Here is a 23041-nt window from a genome sequence, read left to right as displayed (position 1 = left end):
ACTCTCAAGGGCCACCGCGGCCGGACTGGGAGAGAGAGGGGAGGGTCGAGGAGACATTCCCCCCCCCTGCAACTGTTCAGCGTTGTAAAGGCAATCCCCTGGCCGGGTCCCGCTGGCCTCGGCCTCTCCTCCGGCTACACCCTACGTTAGGATCTCCTGGCCGAGGCGTGGCAGCAGGACCTGCCTTATATGGGCTGCTCCCGGCTGGGCGTAGCCGGAACCCTGCCCCACCTTGGAAGTTTCCAGAGTGGGGGCGGATGTTCTACTGACTTGCATTTTCCCTAGTCTATCGATTTTTTGGGCGTGGCAGGCGGTGGGACAGCGAGGGGTGATTTGGTTTCTCTTACTGTTTTTCTGGTCTGTCACCACTGGCATATTTTAACGTTTTCTTGTTTCTAGGACATTAATAGGTTTTATCATTACGTTATGTTATCGTTTCTTTGTTCGTTGTTTAATAAAAGTTCATGTTCATCAGTGGCCTACTGATTTTCGTTTTCCTATTTTTTTCTTTCCAGGTTGTTTCATGGTAAAGTTTCTGTTAACAGGATACAGTGATCACTTCGTTATTATTGCATATGTCCTTTTCACTAGGGGTGCTCTCTGGTCGGGCCAGATGACGTATCTCTAGTAAATGGTCCGGGTGAAAAAGGTGCATCAATCAGTGGGGAGTAGATAGGCATGACAGATTACAACGGGGGAGAAAGGTCCGCATTACGTACCCTTTCACTACTTGCAAAGATTTTCCTACGTTTATTTGCAAACAGGGAATACCTCCAAAAAGAACTAATTCCCAAACAGTCAATGTTCGGACAATCAATCAATCAATGAGGAATGAAATAGGTACGACGTGTTAAAGGCTTGCGTTACCTACCCTTCACTATCTGCAAAGGGAGAGAGAATATTCCTATTCTTCCTCGTTTGCAGGTAGAGAAGATCCTTAAGAGAATTAACTTCGAACAATTCAATGCTCGATTGAAACAATCAACAAGGGGTACTGTGAACACAAATGAACGCCGCTTATGTACATACGCATTGCTATTTTCAACAGGTTGTTCCTAATGTTTCTATTTTAGCGAGGTCAAAAAGAGATCCCATTAGTGGCCTACTGATTTTGCTCGATTCCTTTTGTTTTTTTACACGATTTTTCGCTATCTGCAAAGACTAAACAGAGTATTGCGACTCTGTGCTTGTTTGTAAATAGAGAATGAACCAAAGAGAACAATCAATCAAATGGAGAGAGAAGCAGGCACGACGGATTACAAAGGGGGCAAAGGGCTGCGTTAACTACCCTTCACTATCTGCAAAGAGAGAGTACTCCTAATAGAAATGAGGGGTGGGGGGCAGCATTCAAAGCAGATCAGTGTGCATAAACACGAAAATGTTTTTACTTACCACGTACTTGACATTCGACAGCTTATGATATTTGCTATTAAAAAACCATTGAAATTCACTGAAAAAACCATAGGTTATAGACCATATATAGTTAGGAATTAGCATTTACAAAACCTTGAAAATTCACTGAAAAAACCATAGGTTATACACCATATATAGTTAGGAATTAGCATTTAAAAAACCTTATTTTACTCACACAAAACCATTGAAATTCCATATATAGTTAGTTGCACTAACTATATATCGCGCACCCGCAATCCACTGCTGATCATGTCACATATTACATCATTCATGACATGGTCAGTGACATCACTGATGACATCACTGATGACATCTCAAATGACATCACTGATGAGATCACTGATGACATCATCCAGTGACTGTGTGTTTCTGTAAAGTTTAAATATGTTTTACATATTGAAGAATGAGTAGATGTATAAGTGTCTGGACGAAGGATTTAGTAGGTGCATGACTGAATGTATGAGTGAGTGATTAAATGTGTCTCACTGAGTGCATGGGTTAGTGACTAAACTGTCTTAATTTGTGCCTCATTATGTCTGTTGTTCTGTAAACTGCTGCATGTGTTGATCAGTAGCTATATGATTAACTATATGGGTTATTGATTGATTGTCCAAGTATTTGTATAGGAGACTGAGTGTGTGTGTGGCTGGCTGGGAGGTGTGTGACTGTGCAGATCAATGTGTACTTGTATCAATGATTGTATAAGAAAGTAAGTATGTGTTAGTATATGTTTGAAAATGTAAGGTGCTCTATGTTTAACTGTATAGACAAGAAAATGGAAGTGTGATTGATTCTTTACAGGACTGACTAGGTGTGTGAGTAACTCCATGGATGAGTGGCAGAGTGTAAGTGTCTGTATAGGTGTATGAGTGCATATGATAGTGTTGTAAAGATGAGTGATTGTATGTATGAATGATTGTATGGGTGAATGAGTGAATGTGTGTGTAGACGTAGGAATCAGTGAGTACGTATGTAGTAACTAGTATTGGTGTGTCAATGGTTTCAAAAATTATACTCTGTATTTAACACTGGGTGAAACAGAGGTTATATTAAAACGTGAGGAGATGCATTGTATTGTCACATGAATGATATCATCAGTGATGTGGTCATTGATGTCAAATGAGATGTCATCAGTGATGTCATCAGTGATGTCACTGACCATGTCATGAATGATGTAATATGTGACATGATCAGCAGTGGATTGCGGGTGCGCGATATATAGTTAGTGCAACTAACTATATATGGAATTTCAATGGTTTTGTGTGAGTAAAATAAGGTTTTTTAAATGCTAATTCCTAACTATATATGGTGTATAACCTATGGTTTTTTCAGTGAATATATATATATATATATATATATATATATACACACATATATATATATATATATATATATATATATATATATAGATATACACATATATATATATATATTCAAAAAACGAGGCAAACCCATTCGTAGCCAAAAGTGGAGAGCAAACACGGAAAGTTATTCAAGCTGGATGTTTTATTGTGTAGGCCCCGCCTGACAGACGCGTTACGCCTCATGGCTTCCTCAATGTCAGATTCCCTGTGCTTCACGAAAGTATTTAAAATAACAATACAACATGTGTTGTCACTAAACATCAAAGACGGACTTATGCATCATTAAGTGTACAAATCTTGGGGACCATCTTTGAACGGGCTATTTACATAAGTGAATTTATAAAAGTGTTTAGGGAAATGTGCATAATTAAAAACATGATTGCAATTTTTTTAAAGGGTTGAGAAAATTAATGTATACACATTTATGGATAATTTCCAATACATAATTGTTTAGCATTATGTAAATACAGAGAATATATGCTAAAAACAAAGTTTTTTACTTTTTATGTTTCTATACAATGAATATCAGCATATTCCCTTGTGTTCATAATTTAGCCCTGAATGGGCAATCAGAATGTCAAGCCTAAGGGAGTGCGGTACCTTAAACTAAGATGTTCCTTCTTTCAATTTATAGTAGAATGAGCTTGTATATTGTACTTCTCTGATTAATCCAAATGCACCCACATCTCCTCAACATTGTTGAGCCCTTTCGGAGCTTTGGTTTGGAGATCGATTATATATTTCGACTCCAAAATCCAAAGCTTTCGCACCCTGTCTCCTCCTCTCTCATGTTTTTATACCTGATCTATACAGCAGAATTTGAGGAGGTCCCGGATGCTCAGATTACATTTTTCAAATTGGGGAGCAACGAGATAGGTTGCCTCTTAGTTTGTGATAGCACGCATGTGCTCCAGGATGCGTTTTTTTGTCGGGTGTATGGTGCTCCCATTGTATTGCTTGGAGCAGGGGCATGTCAGGCAGCAAACCGTAAAATCAGAGTTGCAGTTAAGGAACTGTTTGATCGTTCTAACAGGCTCTGCCTTGAAAATTGTTTGTTTTTTAGTGCTGTTTTGCAGGCCTTAGATCTTTTACAGGGGAAAAACGCACAACACTCATTCGATTTTTAACCCTAGGGATTGAATTGTAGTGGCTGTGGATGAGATGATCACCCAATGATGGACATCGTTGGCAAGTGACCAGTGGGCGTACAGGAAGGTTATTCTTAAGGATGTTATCTATTTGCAGGATATGCCGGTTCTTTTTGAAGATCTGTAGAATACTACTATGCCTCTCATTGTAGCTAGTTATCCTTCTCACAGGGCCATCCTGTATGGTTTTACTCTGTCACTTTGCTACTAGTAGGTCTACCCTGTTGATCTTCGCTACCCTGGCCTCTGCCTGGTGTAAGTCGGCATGAGTGTAGCCTCTCTCTCTTAATCTTTGCAGTGTCTGTTCTTTGAATAAACAAAAAGGAATCCACTAGGAGGGTGGCAGTGGTCCCTAATAGAATGGGGAGCACACAGTGTTGTTTAAATGCCCCTCACACACCAACAGGTCCCTTGGTGTCATGCTTCATCATTGGGGCCTTTGCACCCCTCTACGGGATGCGGCGTGCTACGACAAACGACTACGTAGGAGCACTTGATAGTGAGCTATGTGAGGGTGTGTATTGAGTGATGTGAGTGAGGTGAGGTGAAAAAAGTGAATAAAAAATACCTGGCACTAAGGAAAAAAAAATGTATTCCGTCCCTGGCTGGTATTAGTAAAAAGTGCAAAGACTGGTTGAAAGAATACGTACTAGGGTATATCAACCAACAACAGTGTCAACATGTTTCGGAGCACAAGGCTCCTTCTTCAGGACGAGGATATGCACTATTATCCTCACCTTACTCACATGAAATGTGAAAGTGTTCAAGAAAACTATTTAATAAAAAATACAATGTGTAATATACCTATCAATGTTTTAAGAGAAGGTATGCTCGTTGCGCCCAATTGGCGTTTGAAAACATCTGTAAAACAAAGACATAATAAATATACTAGTCGGATGTCCAGGAACATAGTAAACATGCTAGTCGGATGTCCGGGAACATAAGGAAAAAGTATTTCTTTTTTAATAAAGGTGAGTCTACAGAACTCAACTGTGGCTCTGGTACCCTGTGAGAAAAAGACACTTTAAGGGGGACACACAGCCCTAGACACACACGCATACATACATGCAATCTCCCTGATGTAAATGGGAAATAAAAAGAATGGTTAGCGATGGTGCAGGCTTACTTAAGTTCAAAACTCGGAAGGCCTCATGAGCCTATGCGTAGTATTGGGGGTATCACTCCTCGTTGCCCAGTAAACAACCTAAAAGATAGTAAATAGCTGTATTATGGGAGATGAAGTAGAGATTAAATAAAACCAGGTTACTGATATGTGAGAGGCATCCTCAGTCTAAACTCGCCCTACTCACGGTGACTGCAAGGAACGATCGCCTGCCTTCCCCTCAACGCTGCTCCGGTGAAGTGAGCTGTTAAGGTAAAGGCTCGCTTTTTATACTCTGTGGTGTAGTTAATTAGTTGGAGTAAATTGGATAATCAATAGCAGAAAGGAGCCCATATAAGGTAAAAATACCCGTTTCATTTCCGGAATGCCTGTGGTTCTCGGAGCTGCGCTGGGCTTGGTCGCGCTGGCTCGGCGGCAGTGAATCACGGGACGCGCATGCGCAGACTTAGTTTCGTGATTAGAGAGCTGCGCATGCGTCAAGCCCGAACGGCCAGCGCATGCGCAAACGAGTGATACTACAAAGCCGAGTGCTGCTGATCGTGGTAATACAGCCATTAGTGTTTGTATTGCATATCTCCCTCAATCGTTGATCATATATTGCAACGTTCCATATGGAAGGACAAAATAGAGGTGAATTAAATCCAAGAAGGATTTTTTTGGGAGTGTGGCGTTTGTGGTGGCCCAATTGAGGTAGTCAAGTGAACCATAAATTTTACTATCAATGAGGGGAGGTGTTCATAACGCAAGGGTACAATAGGCCTCAAAAGATGTCATCAATGTACATAAGCGCTCATCACACCATTAGAACCATGAATACTCTGGTAGATAGAAATAATATGCAATGTTGGATGTTCTTTCATCACTCATCATACCAATCACACAGTATTCAAAAGTTAGCGTAATTGGCTCCAGGGAATGGAATCGTTAAGCCCTGTGATGTCGGTGCCCAGACGGAAAACCCAGCGCTGCTCCTTTTCCAACAGACCTGTGTCTGAGGGAAGTTGTTCGATCACTGTCCATTGTAATTCATTGACACAGTGTTGAAGTTCCAGGAAATGAGCTGACATTTTTGTGGTCGCCTTCTTACATCTAATGTTGCTCTTATGCTCATTAATCCTGACTTTGACTTGCCTCGTGGTCATTCCCACATACTCCTTGCCGCAGGAACATGTGATCAAATAGACCACATTTTTGCTATTACAGTTTGTGAACGTCCGTTGTTCCCAGCTCGTCCCATTGGCAAAGGAGAGGGTCTGACTCTTTTTTGTAAGATGACAACAGTTACAATTGCCACAGGGATGGTGGCCCTTTATCCCTTGTAGTCTTGTTTGCTCCACTTTATGTGGCTGTGGTCTAGTATGGACTAGAATATCTTTCAGATTCCTGCCACGTCTGTGGGCGAACATTGGTTTCTCAAGGGATAGTGTGCCACATGTGAGTGTGCGCCAATGTCTATTCACCAGTTTCGTCAATTGGTTGGTAACCGGGCTGTAGGTGGTGACACAGACCGTCCTGTTCATCTGGTTATCATTAGTGGGTTTGTCTTCAAGGAGAGCCTCACGATTGTTATTCCTAGCTCTTTTCATAGCCTTCTGGATAACAGGGTTGGGATACTTCCTTTCTCTCAACTTAGTACAAAGGTCTTTTGCTTGACTTTTATATTTCGCCAGGTCGCTGCAGTTCCGAAGCAAGCGGAGGAACTGTCCATATGGAAGGTTCTCCCTCAGGTGACGCGGATGGAAGCTGTCGAACCTGAGGAGGCAGTTTTTGGCCGTCGGTTTGAAATGAGTCTCTGTCTTAAGAAACCCTGCCTCATGGTAGATGTTAAGGTCCAAGAAAACCATGGACCTGTTTGACATCTGGTGGGTGAACTTGAGGAAAGTGTTCTGATTGTTCAGCCATTGCATAAACTCTGTGATGGAATTCTCGTCCCCTTCCCAAATCACCAGGACGTCGTCAATATAGCGTCGCCACATGTTTATCCTTGTTCTGTAGGGATTACTGGGATGGAGGATTTTAGAGGACTCCAAATGATGGACATAGAGTCCTGCCAGGCTCGGAGCAAAGGTGCTCCCCATGCTGGTCCCATGGCTTTGCCAATACAGAGTTCAAAAAAGTTCTTGGTGAGAGCTAGAGAGATGCACTCCATAACAACACCTCTAGGGGTTTGGTATTTCCAATTGGTGGAGTGGAGTACTTCTTCAATGATCAAAAGTGTCTCATCATGTGGGAGGCTCGTATAGAGACTCTCCACATCCAGGCTCAGCAGCATTTGTGACTCAGGGTCAAATGGGTGATTCTGCAATAATTGGAGCACCGCCTTAGTGTCCTTTAGATATGTATCTGTGGCCTGTACAAGGGGTCTCAAGAATGCATCGGCAAACTTGGATAGTGGTTCCAGAATGGATGAGATGCCGGACACAATAGGGCGTCCTGGCGGGTTCTCAAGGTTTTTGTGCACTTTGGGTATGGTGTAGAAGTATGGCGTGCGAGGGTTCTTTTGAACCAGAAACTCTGATTCTTTTTTAGATAGCCAATCATGTGCAAGGGCCTCTTCAATCATTCCTTGTATCTTCACTCTAAGGGACTCAGTAGGATCTACAACCAGGACTTGATAGTTTCTGTTGTCAGCTAAGAGCCTTCTGCATTCCCTGTCGTAGGCAGCGGTGGTTTGAACAACCACAGCTCCCCCTTTGTCAGCTGGCTTAATGACTAGATCTCTGTTTTGTCCGAGTTCCCTAATAGCTTCATTTTCCAGTTTGCTGATGTTTTGGAATACCTTTTGTTTAGTGTCCAAATGCTTTAGTTCTTGCATGATCGCCTTTTCAAAAGCCAATACTTCTACCGGGAGTTGGCTGTCCAGTGGTGTAAAGTTAGACTTAGGTCTCAACCCCGTATCTGAGGTCTCTGGGGGTGGTTCCTTATCCTTAACCCCTTCCACACTCATGACGAGCTGGGCTCGTCATGCAGTAGCCTGCTCACACGCTCATGACGAGCCCAGCTCGTCATGTATAATGGGTTTTTGCATATTCCAGCACAGGGCTGGAACTCATCGAGCATCGATGTGGTTAAAGAAAGCCCTCAATTTGATAGTTCTTATAAAGTCCTGCATTTCTTTGTGCAACAAAAAAATGTCTGGTTTGTTAGTTGGGACATACCCTAAGCCCTTGTTCAAAACTTTGTGTTGTACCTCAGTAAGGGGCCAAGGAGTTATGTTGATAACTAGGTCGCCCTCTTGCTCGTTGATGCTTGGTTCGCTGTCATACTCCTGGTTAGGACCCTGGGGTCTGTTCCATCCGCGGGTTGCCAGTTCACATTGTTGCCCTTCCTGTTCCTCCCTCTGTTCGATCCCTGGCCCCAGGATAAAAAAGGCTGAGCATTTTGGGCTACGTTGGTTTGTTCCGGGACCCATTGTGGATACATCTGCCCCATTGGTGGGGGGACAAATTGGTATGGTGGGAACTGGTAATGGTTCTGGTAGGGGTTGAACTGTGGTCCCTGAAAACCTCTCCACCCTCGCTGGCGAGGGAATTGGGATCTCTGTTGTCGGTAACCCCCCCTCTGTTTTCTTTGTTGGAAACCACCTGAGTTTGTACTGGTAGTACTCCCATCAGAGCTCGCATTATCTGAGTCGCTCCCCTTATCTTTCACCACATAGTCTGCTTTTGTGTAGGGATATGCCCATTCAGGGGTAAAGCGATCTTTATCTTTTTTCATTTTGTTAAATTTACTTTGCTTCAGAGTGGCCTCAAAATCCATCATTTGTTGGTTGAGTTCATCTAATCCTTTCTTCAGATCAGCTGGTGAAATGAAAGCCTTCAACTTCACCTCCAGTCTGGTGATCTCTGTTTTAAGTTCCAGGGATTTTCTTGTAGCAGTATGCACTATCAAGACCAGCCAGTCCCTAGTGCAATGCCACGAAATAAGAGACCATGCTTTTTTGAAAAATATGTCGTCCTGAAAAATGAAAGGTTCATTTTTAACCAACAAGCCCTGAGGGGCTATTTTGTTTCTTAAATATTCCCTCATCAGGAGACCATGTAGGGCTGCTCTTATTTGGATTTTTCTAGTATTCATTAGCTCATCCCAGTCTGCTACTGCTGGGCTCGGGTCGCTGCTGCTAAGGCCTTCAAAAGGATTAACATCAGCAAGAATTCTATCGATATCCTCCTCACTGAAGGTCAGTCCCTGATCGTCATCCATGATGGTTTTCGGAGGACGTGAAATTTCTGGTGCCGGGCAAATGTATGTAAGGGAAAGTGTTTAGGTATGTCCACAGTGTCTAATTTTAAATGGGAAAGGGGCTCCCACAGCTGTGCGCTGTCTAGAACGGAACTATAACAAAAGGGGGGAGAAAGAGAGAAGTGGATCCAGTCTCCCTAGGCATCATGAATAAACAAAAAGGAATCCACTAGGAGGGTGGCAGTGGTCCCTAATAGAATGGGGAGCACACAGTGTTGTTTAAATGCCCCTCACACACCAACAGGCCCCTTGGTGTCATGCTTCATCATTGGGGCCTTCGCACCCCTCTACGGGATGCGGCGTGCTACGACAAACGACTACGTAGGAGCACTTGATAGTGAGCTATGTGAGGGTGTGTATTGAGTGATGTGAGTGAGGTGAGGTGAAAAAAGTGAATAAAAAATACCTGGCACTAAGGAAAAAAAAATGTATTCCGTCCCTGGCTGGTATTAGTAAAAAGTGCAAAGACTGGTTGAAAGAATACGTACTAGGGTATATCAACCAACAACAGTGTCAACATGTTTCGGAGCACAAGGCTCCTTCTTCAGGGCGAGGATATGCACTATTATCCTCACCTTACTCACATGAAATGTGAAAGTGTTCAAAAAAACTATTTAATAAAAAATACAATGTGTAATATACCTATCAATGTTTTAAGAGAAGGTATGCTCGTTGCGCCCAATTGGCGTTTGAAAACATCTGTAAAAGAAAGACATAATAAATATACTAGTCGGATGTCCAGGAACATAGTAAACATGCTAGTCGGATGTCCGGGAACATAAGGAAAAAGTATTTCTTTTTTAATAAAGGTGAGTCTACAGAACTCAACTGTGGCTCTGGTACACTGTGAGAAAAAGACACTTTAAGGGGGACACACAGCCCTAGACACACACGCATACATACATGCAATCTCCCTGATGTAAATGGGAAATAAAAAGAATGGTTAGCGATGGTGCAGGCTTACTTAAGTTCAAAACTTGGAAGGCCTCATGAGCCTATGCGTAGTATTGGGGGTATCACTCCTCGTTGCCCAGTAAACAACCTAAAAGATAGTAAATAGCTGTATTATGGGAGATGAAGTAGAGATTAAATAAAACCAGGTTACTGATATGTGAGAGGCATCCTCAGTCTAAACTCGCCCTACTCACGGTGACTGCAAGGAACGATCGCCTGCCTTCCCCTCAACGCTGCTCCGGTGAAGTGAGCTGTTAAGGCAAAGGCTCGCTTTTTATACTCTGTGGTGTAGTTAATTAGTTGGAGTAAATTGGATAATCAATAGCGGAAAGGAGCCCATATAAGGTAAAAATACCCGTTTCATTTCCGGAATGCCTGTGGTTCTCGGAGCTGCGCTGGGCTTGGTCGCGCTGGCTCGGCGGCAGTGAATCACGGGACGCGCATGCGCAGACTTAGTTTCGTGATTAGAGAGCTGCGCATGCGTCAAGCCCGAACGGCCAGCGCATGCGCAAACGAGTGATACTACAAAGCCGAGTGCTGCTGATCGTGGTAATACAGCCATTAGTGTTTGTATTGCATATCTCCCTCAATCGCTGATCATATATTGCAACGTTCCACATGGAAGGACAAAATAGAGGTGAATTAAATCCAAGAAGGATTTTTTTGGGAGTGTGGCGTTTGTGGTGGCCCAATTGAGGTAGTCAATTGAACCATAAATTTTACAATCAATGAGGGGAGGTGTTCATAACGCAAGGGTACAATAGGCCTCAAAAGATGTCATCAATGTACATAAGCGCTCATCACACCATTAGAACCATGAATACTCTGGTAGATAGAAATAAGATGCAATGTTGGATGTTCTTTCATCACTCATCATACCAATCACACAGTATTCAAAAGTTAGCGTAATTGGCTCCAGGGAATGGAATCGTTAAGCCCTGTGATGTCGGTGCCCAGACGGAACACCCAGCGCTGCTCCTTTTCCAACAGACCTGTGTCTGAGGGAAGTTGTTCGATCACTGTCCATTGTAATTCATTGACACAGTGTTGAAGTTCCAGGAAATGAGCTGACATTTTTGTGGTCGCCTTCTTACATCTAATGTTGCTCTTATGCTCATTAATCCTGACTTTGACTTGCCTCGTGGTCATTCCCACATACTCCTTGCCGCAGGGACATGTGATCAAATAGACCACATTTTTGCTATTACAGTTTGTGAACGTCCGTTGTTCCCAGCTCGTCCCATTGGCAAAGGAGAGGGTCTGACTCAGGTGGTTTCCAACAAAGAAAACAGAGGGGGGGTTACCGACAACAGAGATCCCAATTCCCTCGCCAGCGAGGGTGGAGAGGTTTTCAGGGACCACAGTTCAACCCCTACCAGAACCATTACCAGTTCCCACCATACCAATTTGTCCCCCCACCAATGGGGCAGATGTATCCACAATGGGTCCCGGAACAAACCAACGTAGTCCAAAATGCTCAGCCTTTTTTATCCTGGGGCCAGGGATCGAACAGAGGGAGGAACAGGAAGGGCAACAATGTGAACTGGCAACCCGCGGATGGAACAGACCCCAGGGTCCTAACCAGGAGTATGACAGCGAACCAAGCATCAACGAGCAAGAGGGGGACCTAGTTATCAACATAACTCCTTGGCCCCTTACTGAGGTACAACACAAAGTTTTGAACAAGGGCTTAGGGTATGTCCCAACTAACAAACCAGACATTTTTTTGTTGCACAAAGAAATGCAGGACTTTATAAGAACTATCAAATTGAGGGCTTTCTTTAAGGATAAGGAACCACCCCCAGAGACCTCAGATACGGGGTTGAGACCTAAGTCTAACTTTACACCACTGGACAGCCAACTCCCGGTAGAAGTATTGGCTTTTGAAAAGGCGATCATGCAAGAACTAAAGAATTTGGACACTAAACAAAAGGTATTCCAAAACATCAGCAAACTGGAAAATGAAGCTATTGGGGAACTCGGACAAAACAGAGATCTAGTCATTAAGCCTGCTGACAAAAGGGGAGCTGTGGTTGTTCAAACCACCGCTGCCTACGACAGGGAATGCAGAAGGCTCTTAGCTGACAACAGAAACTATCAAGTCCTGGTTGTAGATCCTACTGAGTCCCTTAGAGTGAAGATACAAGGAATGATTGAAGAGGCCCTTGCACATGATTGGCTATCTAAAAAAGAATCAGAGTTTCTGGTTCAAAAGAACCCTCGCACGCCATACTTCTACACCATACCCAAAGTGCACAAAAACCTTGAGAACCCGCCAGGACGCCCTATTGTGTCTGGCATCTCATCCATTCTGGAACCACTATCCAAGTTTGCCGATGCATTCTTGAGACCCCTTGTACAGGCCACAGATACATATCTAAAGGACACTAAGGCGGTGCTCCAATTATTGCAGAATCACCCATTTGACCCTGAGTCACAAATGCTGCTGAGCCTGGATGTGGAGAGTCTCTATACGAGCCTCCCACATGATGAGAGACTTTTGATCATTGAAGAAGTACTCCACCCCACCAATTGGAAATACCAAACCCCTAGAGGTGTTGTTATGGAGTGCATCTCTCTAGCTCTCACCAAGAACTTTTTTGAATACGAGGGAACTCTGTATTGGCAAAGCCATGGGACCAGCATGGGGAGCACCTTTGCTCCGAGCCTGGCAGGACTCTATGTCCATCATTTGGAGTCCTCTAAAATCCTCCATCCCAGTAATCCCTACAGAACAAGGATAAACATGTGGCGACGCTATATTGACGACGTCCTGGTGATTTGGGAGGGGGACGAGAATTCCATCACAGAGTTTATGCAATGGCTGAACAATCAGAACACTTTCCTCAAGTTCACCCACCAGATGTCAAACAGGTCCATGGTTTTCTTGGACCTTAACATCTACCATGAGGCAGGGTTTCTTAAGACAGAGACTCATTTCAAACCGACGGCCAAAAACTGCCTCCTCAGGTTCGACAGCTTCCATCCGCGTCACCTGAGGGAGAACCTTCCATATGGACAGTTCCTCCGCTTGCGTCGGAACTGCAGCGACCTGGCGAAATATAAAAGTCAAGCAAAAGACCTTTGTACTAAGTTGAGAGAAAGGAAGTATCCCAACCCTGTTATCCAGAAGGCTATGAAAAGAGCTAGGAATAACAATCGTGAGGCTCTCCTTGAAGACAAACCCACTAATGATAACCAGATGAACAGGACGGTCTGTGTCACCACCTACAGCCCGGTTACCAACCAATTGACGAAACTGGTGAATAGACATTGGCGCACACTCACATGTGGCACACTATCCCTTGAGAAACCAATGTTCGCCCACAGACGTGGCAGGAATCTGAAAGATATTCTAGTCCATACTAGACCACAGCCACAAAGTGGAGCAAACAAGACTACAAGGGATAAAGGGCCACCATCCCTGTGGCAATTGTAACTGTTGTCATCTTACAAAAAAGAGTCAGACCCTCTCCTTTGCCAATGGGACGAGCTGGGAACAACGGACGTTCACAAACTGTAATAGCAAAAATGTGGTCTATTTGATCACATGTCCCTGCGGCAAGGAGTATGTGGGAATGACCACGAGGCAAGTCAAAGTCAGGATTAATGAGCATAAGAGCAACATTAGATGTAAGAAGGCGACCACAAAAATGTCAGCTCATTTCCTGGAACTTCAACACTGTGTCAATGAATTACAATGGACAGTGATCGAACAACTTCCCTCAGACACAGGTCTGTTGGAAAAGGAGCAGCGCTGGGTGTTCCGTCTGGGCACCGACATCACAGGGCTTAACGATTCCATTCCCTGGAGCCAATTACGCTAACTTTTGAATACTGTGTGATTGGTATGATGAGTGATGAAAGAACATCCAACATTGCATCTTATTTCTATCTACCAGAGTATTCATGGTTCTAATGGTGTGATGAGCGCTTATGTACATTGATGACATCTTTTGAGGCCTATTGTACCCTTGCGTTATGAACACCTCCCCTCATTGATTGTAAAATTTATGGTTCACTTGACTACCTCAATTGGGCCACCACAAACGCCACACTCCCAAAAAAATCCTTCTTGGATTTAATTCACCTCTATTTTGTCCTTCCATATGGAACGTTGCAATATATGATCAGCGATTGAGGGAGATATGCAATACAAACACTAATGGCTGTATTACCACGATCAGCAGCACTCGGCTTTGTAGTATCACTCGTTTGCGCATGCGCTGGCCGTTCGGCCTTGACGCATGCGCAGCTATCTAATCACGAAACTAAGTCTGCGCATGCGCGTCCCGTGATTCACTGCCGCCGAGCCAGCGCGACCAAGCCCAGCGCAGCTCCGAGAACCACAGGCATTCCGGAAATGAAACGGGTATTTTTACCTTATATGGGCTCCTTTCCGCTATTGATTATCCAATTTACTCCAACTAATTAACTACACCACAGAGTATAAAAAGCGAGCCTTTGCCTTAACAGCTCACTTCACCGGAGCAGCGTTGAGGGGAAGGCAGGCGATCGTTCCTTGCAGTCACCGTAAGTAGGGCGAGTTTAGACTGAGGATGCCTCTCACATATCAGTAACCTGGTTTTATTTAATCTCTACTTCATCTCCCATAATACAGCTATTTACTATCTTTTAGGTTGTTTACTGGACAACGAGGAGTGATACCCCCAATACTACGCATAGGCTCATGAGGCCTTCCGAGTTTTGAACTTAAGTAAGCCTGCACCATCGCTAACCATTCTTTTTATTTCCCATTTACATCAGGGAGATTGCATGTATGTATGCGTGTGTGTCTAGGGCTGTGTGTCCCCCTTAAAGTGTCTTTTTCTCACAGGGTACCAGAGCCACAGTTGAGTTCTGTAGACTCACCTTTATTAAAAAATAAATACTTTTTCCTTATGTTCCCGGACATCCGACTAGCATGTTTACTATCTTCCTGGACATCCGACTAGTATATTTATTATGTCTTTCTTTTACAGATGTTTTCAAACGCCAATTGGGCGCAACGAGCATACCTTCTCTTAAAACATTGATAGGTATATTACACATTGTATTTTTTATTAAATAGTTTTTTTGAACACTTTCACATTTCATGTGAGTAAGGTGAGGATAATAGTGCATATCCTCGTCCTGAAGAAGGAGCCTTGTGCTCCGAAACATGTTGACACTGTTGTTGGTTGATATACCCTAGTACGTATTCTTTCAACCAGTCTTTGCACTTTTTACTAATACCAGCCAGGGACGGAATACATTTTTTTTTCCTTAGTGCCAGGTATTTTTTATTCACTTTTTTCACCTCACCTCACTCACATCACTCAATACACACCCTCACATAGCTCACTATCAAGTGCTCCTACGTAGTCGTTTGTCGTAGCACGCCGCATCCCATAGAGGGGTGCGAAGGCCCCAATGATGAAGCATGACACCAAGGGGCCTGTTGGTGTGTGAGGGGCATTTAAACAACACTGTGTGCTCCCCATTCTATTAGGGACCACTGCCACCCTCCTAGTGGATTCCTTTTTGTTTATTCATGATGCCTAGGGAGACTGGATCCACTTCTCTCTCTCTCCCCCCTTTTGTTATAGTTCCGTGTCTGTTCTTTGGCCTGTTTGAAGCGCAAAGGCTTCGAAACGCGTAAGGCTGAGGATTTGTACGACGAGATTGGAAGATGCATGCTTTATTAATAAAGTGGTTGTACCAACCTGACAGCGGAGTGCGGTCTCGTATCTGAGCACCTTGGGATTTATATATATATATATATATATATATATATATATATATATATATACACACACACACACACACACACACACACACACACACACATATATATATATATATATATATATATATATATATATATATACACACACACACACACACACACACACACACATATATATATATATATATATATATATATATATATACATATATATATATATCAATCACAACACAGCCATCACTGGTGGTGAAAACAAAATAACATTGGATGAAGACGACTCCTCTGATATAACTCCAAAACAAATAAAAAATATGCACTAGCAAGGCTAAAACGTCTGATCTACAGAAGCATGCAATGCTTTTATTTAATTTTACAAAACATAAAAAATATGCCAAAAAAATGGCATAAATAAATGTTATTGAAACAAAGATGTGGCTCATAAGCCTAGTCACTCAAGCACTCATACTCAAGATGTGCATCCCTTTTCTGTCAGCTGTGCAAGTGATCAAGCAAAATGTTGATATCACAGTGCAAGACAACGAATGTCAGAAGGGGTATGACCCACTGCTCCATGCTGTGGTCAGCGAAAGTAAAAAGGGAATGACACATTAACAGACCAATGAATGACAATGACTGACCGCAAGTCCCTACATGTATGTGTATTTGTATGTATTTTTATAATACATTTTTTGGAAAACATGAGAGTAGCAAAAAATATGAAGCTGCCTCTAGGCCAGGTCTAAACATAAAATAGGGACTAGAAATTAATTACTGCAAGATTAACCACTCAAGATGAATCCTAAAGTAATTACTTTTCTCCAAATAAACACATGAAACCTCTTTAGAACTGGAGGGTAGCTTTTTGGAACTGTGCAAATCATTCTATACATAGACTTATGTTCGTTCAAATTCAACTGAATACATTTAAATAGAAAGTTTCTGGAAGGCACAAAAAATAGTAAAGTCCCCTAGTGGCTTTATGAATCTAAGATTAAATCACTTCTTGGTGACATACTGCCTTACAAGGAGAATTGTGAGCTTTTTCCTAAAATCTTACAGATCCAGGACAGATGTTGCATTCAGAGCAGTAGAAGATAGGGGAAGGGGTGTATGCTCCAGATTCTGGTAGCAGAGCTAACGAAGGATTGGTTATGAGTTTCTTATTTCTCCGACCTTTGGGGTTTTTGAGGATTACGTGTAAGTTCTTTTTGAGTTTAGAATGCTTTATTGAAATAGTAAGCAAATTAAAACATCATTACAGTATTATATAAACAGAGGTCAATCAGTACAAAATGCCAAAGTAAGGTGTAGCAAAAAAGAATAGGAATATCAACAAGACCAATTAAACCTTCTAAACCTATACTTAGAATAAATGCATTTTAACATTTTGGAATTTTAAAAGAGGGTGGAGGAGAAAGAGGGAAGGGTGGGAGGAAGTATGTGTAATTTTTAACTACACAAAATGATGAGTTTTTTGGTCAGATAACTTGGCGTCTTGTGGTGGATGGCTTTATAGGTTAAGACGGCTGATTTGAATGAGGAGCAAGCTAAGATGTGTTGCCAATGTAAGACCAGATAGTCTGTGATTAATATGGTAGGTCCCTGGTGCTAGTGAGCGGCTTCTTTTTGGATTGCCTTGAGAGGTGACACATTCTTCGAAGAAGGTGGGACGGCTTTGAGGCTTTACTGTCCAGTTCACAGATAGGCAGTCTCTCTCCCTTCAACAATGTTCTCATTGTTCAGGAGCCACTCCTAGACTTTAGCACACTCTTCACTCTCACGCTTGTCCCTCCACTGTGCTAGCTGACAACCCATTCATACCCGTCTCTTCAGCCATTCCATCCCCAGTGCTGGGAGACACCCTGGGCACCTCACCCACCACCCCTGCCTTAGTACTCACTCTGAGATGTGGACGAAGATGTCATCTCCGCCATTTTCAGGTGTGATAAATCCGTGGCCCTGGGAGCGAGAGAACTGCTTGCAGACGCCCTTGTACAGGGGTCCAGCGGAGGCCCGGGCAGAGCTGTGGACAAGAGAGAGAATGGAGATCATACAGGGGCAGGTAGTGTTACATCATTGTACTAGGGACAGAAAACCATCATAAACACTAGAAACAATATGGGCACCACAATGATATACACTATTGAGAGGTCAGTCAATAATAACATCACAGATTTAATACCAAGAAAACACCACACACTGTAAAAAATGCTATGGGTGCCCAGTACAAACCAGGGTGTGTAATAATATCATACTAGAAACAACGCAGGCAGAGAAATAAAACCATAATTATCAGGCATAGGTTTAAGAAGTAGAGTAACACCAAAGATAGAATGTAGTGTAATACCACAACTAGAGCATGCTGTGAAATAACACCATTATAGTTAGGCACTGTAATAACACCAGTGATAAGAGACCGTGTAATAACCTCATGGGCATGTCTCGGTTTCTGGGATGGAAACCCCAAACCATTCACTGCTTGTGTCTGGTCTCCACTACTTATGTGGATCATCCCTTTTGCTCTTCCTTTTACACTGTGGACCTATCAACCAACCTAGGACTGACCTATAGGGCAATAAGGCCGTACCTGACAGGCTGGTCTGACATGTCAGTGCGTGGGCTGGTTTTCTGGCTGTTTGTGGGGCTGTTTTATGATCTTCTGGGCTGTTTTTATTTTTTACTGTTAATTTCCCCGATTTAAAAATAAACATTGCTTGTAGCAAGCTCAAATGCATGCAGCCTTTTATACCTCGCAAAAAACGTATACAGCATTTCCTTATAAGTTCAAAAGTGCACCAATTTGCAAACATTGGCCTAGGCATCAAAATAAAAGTGGCCCCATTAGTTAATTAGAAACGAAAAAACTGGCCAATATTTGCAAATCGGTGCACTTTTGAACTTATAAAGAAATGCTGTATACGTTTTTGCGAGGTATAAAAGACTGCATTTGAGCTTGCTACAAGCAATGTTTATTTTAAAATCGGGGAAGTTAACAGTAATAAAAAGAAACAGCCCAGAAGACCATAAAACAGCCCCACAAACAGCCAGTAAACCAGTCCACGCACTGACATATCAGACTCTTTGGGTGCACCCTCATTTCCAGCACTAGTCGTCCTCGCTTCAATGTCTGTGGGACCAGTTAGGACTGTTAGTGGTCACACTTGAACGGTGTCCAGCAGCCCCTGATCATCAGTGTGCTCCGTTGACCGGATACTTGAACTTTGACTTGGAAACAGGTTTTTTTGGTTTCTTCACCTGATTCATGTTTTGAAATCCAAATTCACTTTTGGGTGATGGATATTAGGGATTCATAAAAATATTTTGCAAATTCTCAGGCACAAAGGCATGAAGCCACACTGGACCTCTGAGAAATCAGAACTAAGAGAAGACTTATAAATGTGCCCTTGCTGCTTTGTCACATTCTGCGCCTTTAGACCCTGAGAAAGACTACAATAAAAGAAGTACTAAAACCTGAAGAAGTCTAAAGTTTGAAAAAGGCTTATCTCCGCACCATTAGGCAACTGTGTCCATATATCGCCATCTTAATTATCTCCTCTAACAATATAAGCGCTATGAAACAGTTTCAGCAGAATCTTTGCTAGAACCCTCTTGCTTGCTTGTTTGCCGATTATCGTTTCAGCTGCCCTACATCCTAAATATAATTAAATACTTTTTTTTGCATCTGGCTCAGGGCCAAAGTATACTGTGGATGGTTGTGATGTGCGATTGACTTTATATTCTGTTTGTGATGTGGCTGGGATACTGTAGTTCCCAGTCATTTTGTGCTTCACAGTTTTACATGCTGGACTCTACCACCTCTTAGAGTAAGCCTTGATGTCTTGGCTCATTTTCCTTACAAAGGCAGGTACACAAGTGTGATAGCTCTATTGTTCAATTGGAATGCAACAGTATGTCCGGCTCTTAGGAACCCGTGCTAGCTGACAGTACCCACCAGGGATACTGACTAGTGTTCGCTGAATGTCCTATGACCCCCAGAAGAGGCCTCACAGCTGGTATGCACATTTGCACTGAGATAATCATAGTTAATAGTACGATTCTTTTTTTCTTTGGAAAGCTTAAGCCTCTTATACTGGTATTGAATCCTGCAAAGGTGGTTAGAGTCACTGACTGGACTCTGGCAATGGTCTCTGGCCAGGTCAATTTAACCCAAACGCAGCCCTCGGGTTCACACTGATGACATCTCCAGGTCTAGGACATCTTTAAGCCCCCAAAAGTAGAGTAGGTAAGGTATAATGTAGCATTTAAATGCCTCTATGCCTTGACCCCTCCTTATCTTCTAAAAATAATTCTCAAGTTATGCGCTTGAAAGCTGTCACAACATGAACCTCACCGTCCCTCCCTTCAAACGGGTCTCTGCAGAAAAGATACAACGTAGGCTTCAGAAGGTGAAAACCTGGAAGTGAACCACCTCCCACTTCACATTTGGCGAATTCCTTCCTCCCCGTTACTCAGACGCCAAGTGAAAACCTAAATCGGACACTTATAATCTGACCTGTGGTGGTGTTGCCCAGCGCCCTGTGACCTTTCAAGTGGTGTAGTATTCTACCTAGGAGTAGTAACACACTCTCTAATTTATTAACTCGTGCACCAGGAAGCGTGATAAGAGACCAGGTCCAAGCCATGAAGTTAAATACCATCAGCCTTCAAGCAGAAGCCAGTAAGCATAATAATACTAGGTCAACACAAGCGAGATAGTGGAATACTATCACAAATTCTCAACACAAGGCATGCACTTTATTATAACAGACGCCAGAAGCAAGCATATAGTACATACCAGGCTGAATGATATTATTTCTACCAGGAACAAGCTATTCACTGTAACTCCATGTACAACAGGCGCAAACCTTGCAGAAATGTGTCAAATCATCACCCTGTTGAGCTCTGACTGAAGAGTACAAGAAAGTGCAAGGAAAGGGCTCTCACAATGTCTCCTACAGTAAAGTGAGACCCTCTTGTGGTAAAGAGAGGAACTGCGCTAAAGAGAGTTCTGAGCTTCTCTGCAGTAAGAGAGGGTTCATTCTCTCGTCTGAAGTGGCGAAGACTGAAACTGAAGCTGTAGGCAATCCCAGCTTCAGGTGCAGCGGGACAGGGGTGATGACCTGACTTCTGGTGGAAAAGGGTGGAAATGCAGCTGTAAGTGGTCTTGGCAGCCCATAGAGAGAGCGTGAGAAGCTGGCTTAGTATATGGTATGCACTTATGTAAGTGGGCACTTTGCACCAATCCAGAGAACCCTTGTGGTGAATTTAGTGGCCTTAGGCAAACTTAGAAAGCTCTCTATGTGGTAGTTGTGGCGAGCAGCCTTCAGGCTTAATCCAGAAGGAGTGTAAAGCAGCTTGTTTTACCAGAACATAATCTTATAGGTAGAGATTAAGTGAAAAGGAACCACACAGTATATTTATAAAAATATGTATTTATTATAATATACTCACTAACACAGTCAGTTATCTCCTAGCCTGAGATATACACAATGCACACAATACTTTTGAATAGAAACAGATAAGTATCACACAATACAAAGAGGTTGCCAGGGGGATAGCAAACCATATACTAAAATAGTGGTATACGAACCACGACTCAAGTCAAGACTATAACCAGAAGACGTAGAAGTGCTGGGGCCCAAGGAACCACCCGAGATAAGTAACCAGGAGCCCCACGGAGGCCGTGTGCAGAGTGGGAACACAACTGCAGGATCAATGCAAGTGAATGAGTAAGTTGCAGTTGCAATTTTAAAGGACCCTTCCCAGTGGAGCCTGAAGAAACCCAGTGGAAGACAGAAGGTGGGAGAGCCACCCCACCTGTGGATAACTTAAAAATCAGAATACCTGTACCAGGAAAGCTGGGTGCATTGATGTGAAGTGGCGTTGTAAACCCCCAAACTCAATGGAGGACTTCAGGAAGATGCCGCTGCTGGAAACGGTGAAAGTGTCCGGTGGAACCCAAAGGGGGAGTCAAGATGTGAAGAACCTGCAAGTAGAGGGACAGAGTCTATGCCACTCAGGAGTGACCAGGAGGCAGGGAAGACGAAAGCCCACCGATGTAGAGTGTTGCAGGGGAGGTGACGGTGACCTTGAAACTGCAACTGGGTGGACCAGGCTAAGCTGTGGAAGACGGATAAGTTGCTTACCTGTAATCCTAGTTCTCTTCCAGTGGTATACTCATCAAAGTCATAAGCACTGAATAGTCCCGCCCACGTGCGGGGACCCCGGAGCAATAACAAATAATATGCATATATGTACATATATAAATAAATACCCATACATAGAGATAATATATATATATATATATATATATATATATATATATATATATATATATATATATATATATATATATTATGTATATATACACACATATGCAGCCTGAAAACATATCACTAGGCTCACACTGCCACAATTGCATTGCAGATCTTTTACATTTGAGAAAATAAAGAAACAAACTGTCGTGTATTTCTATAGGTTCTGAATCGATCCCCCTATTCCTGACCCTATTCTGGTTAAACTACCTAGCTAGTTAACTAACAGTCAGCCCATGAGGCAATAAATCCCCCATGATGCGGATACCGTTATCTGACGCAGTCACACTACGGCACAGGAACGTGTTATCTGATTAGGTCATAACGCTTGAGATCTAATTAGACAAGCGACATTCCTCCAGCCCCTTATAAGGCATACGACGTTCTCATAACAAATCAAACCTATGACAACCTGGATAATCCGTGCGGCCATTGTTTTGATTTCACCGAGAACTTTAGTAAAGAATGTGCTAACGAGCAAGTCGTATGACATCTTTATTGACGTACCTATGTCCATCCTTACGTCAATCCCGGCACCTTTAAGGTATAAATATTGCCGACCTTGCCCTATGCACACACACGCGTGGTGACAAGACGGAGCAGCCATACTTGCCGAAGCCGAGAGCAGAAGCAGACCCCGCAGGCAGCAGCCCCGCCTTCCTGACGCGCTGAGAGACGCGCTGCTATCTCAAGCCGAGAGACCCAGCACCGGCGCTTCCGGGTAGCCCTCGCAGGCAGCCTGGAATATCGAGAGC

General features: G+C 43.1%; 1 protein-coding gene across 3 annotated transcripts in view; it reads right to left on the bottom strand.

The window, feature by feature from the left end:
* CSDC2 (cold shock domain containing C2) overlaps positions 1 to 23041 on the bottom strand; it is a 197945-nt gene that overhangs the window by 36165 nt on the left and 138739 nt on the right. For all 3 annotated transcript variants that reach the window (XM_078683171.1, XM_078683163.1, XM_078683178.1), the window contains exon 3: positions 17873 to 17995. In XM_078683171.1, coding sequence (XP_078539297.1) covers positions 17873 to 17995 — 123 coding nt within the window. The remainder of the gene's footprint in view (positions 1 to 17872; positions 17996 to 23041) is intronic.

This window comes from Lissotriton helveticus, chromosome 1_1 (assembly GCF_964261635.1).
Source record: "Lissotriton helveticus chromosome 1_1, aLisHel1.1, whole genome shotgun sequence".
Taxonomy (NCBI): domain Eukaryota; kingdom Metazoa; phylum Chordata; class Amphibia; order Caudata; family Salamandridae; genus Lissotriton; species Lissotriton helveticus.
This window is presented reverse-complemented; position numbering and strand designations above follow the sequence as displayed.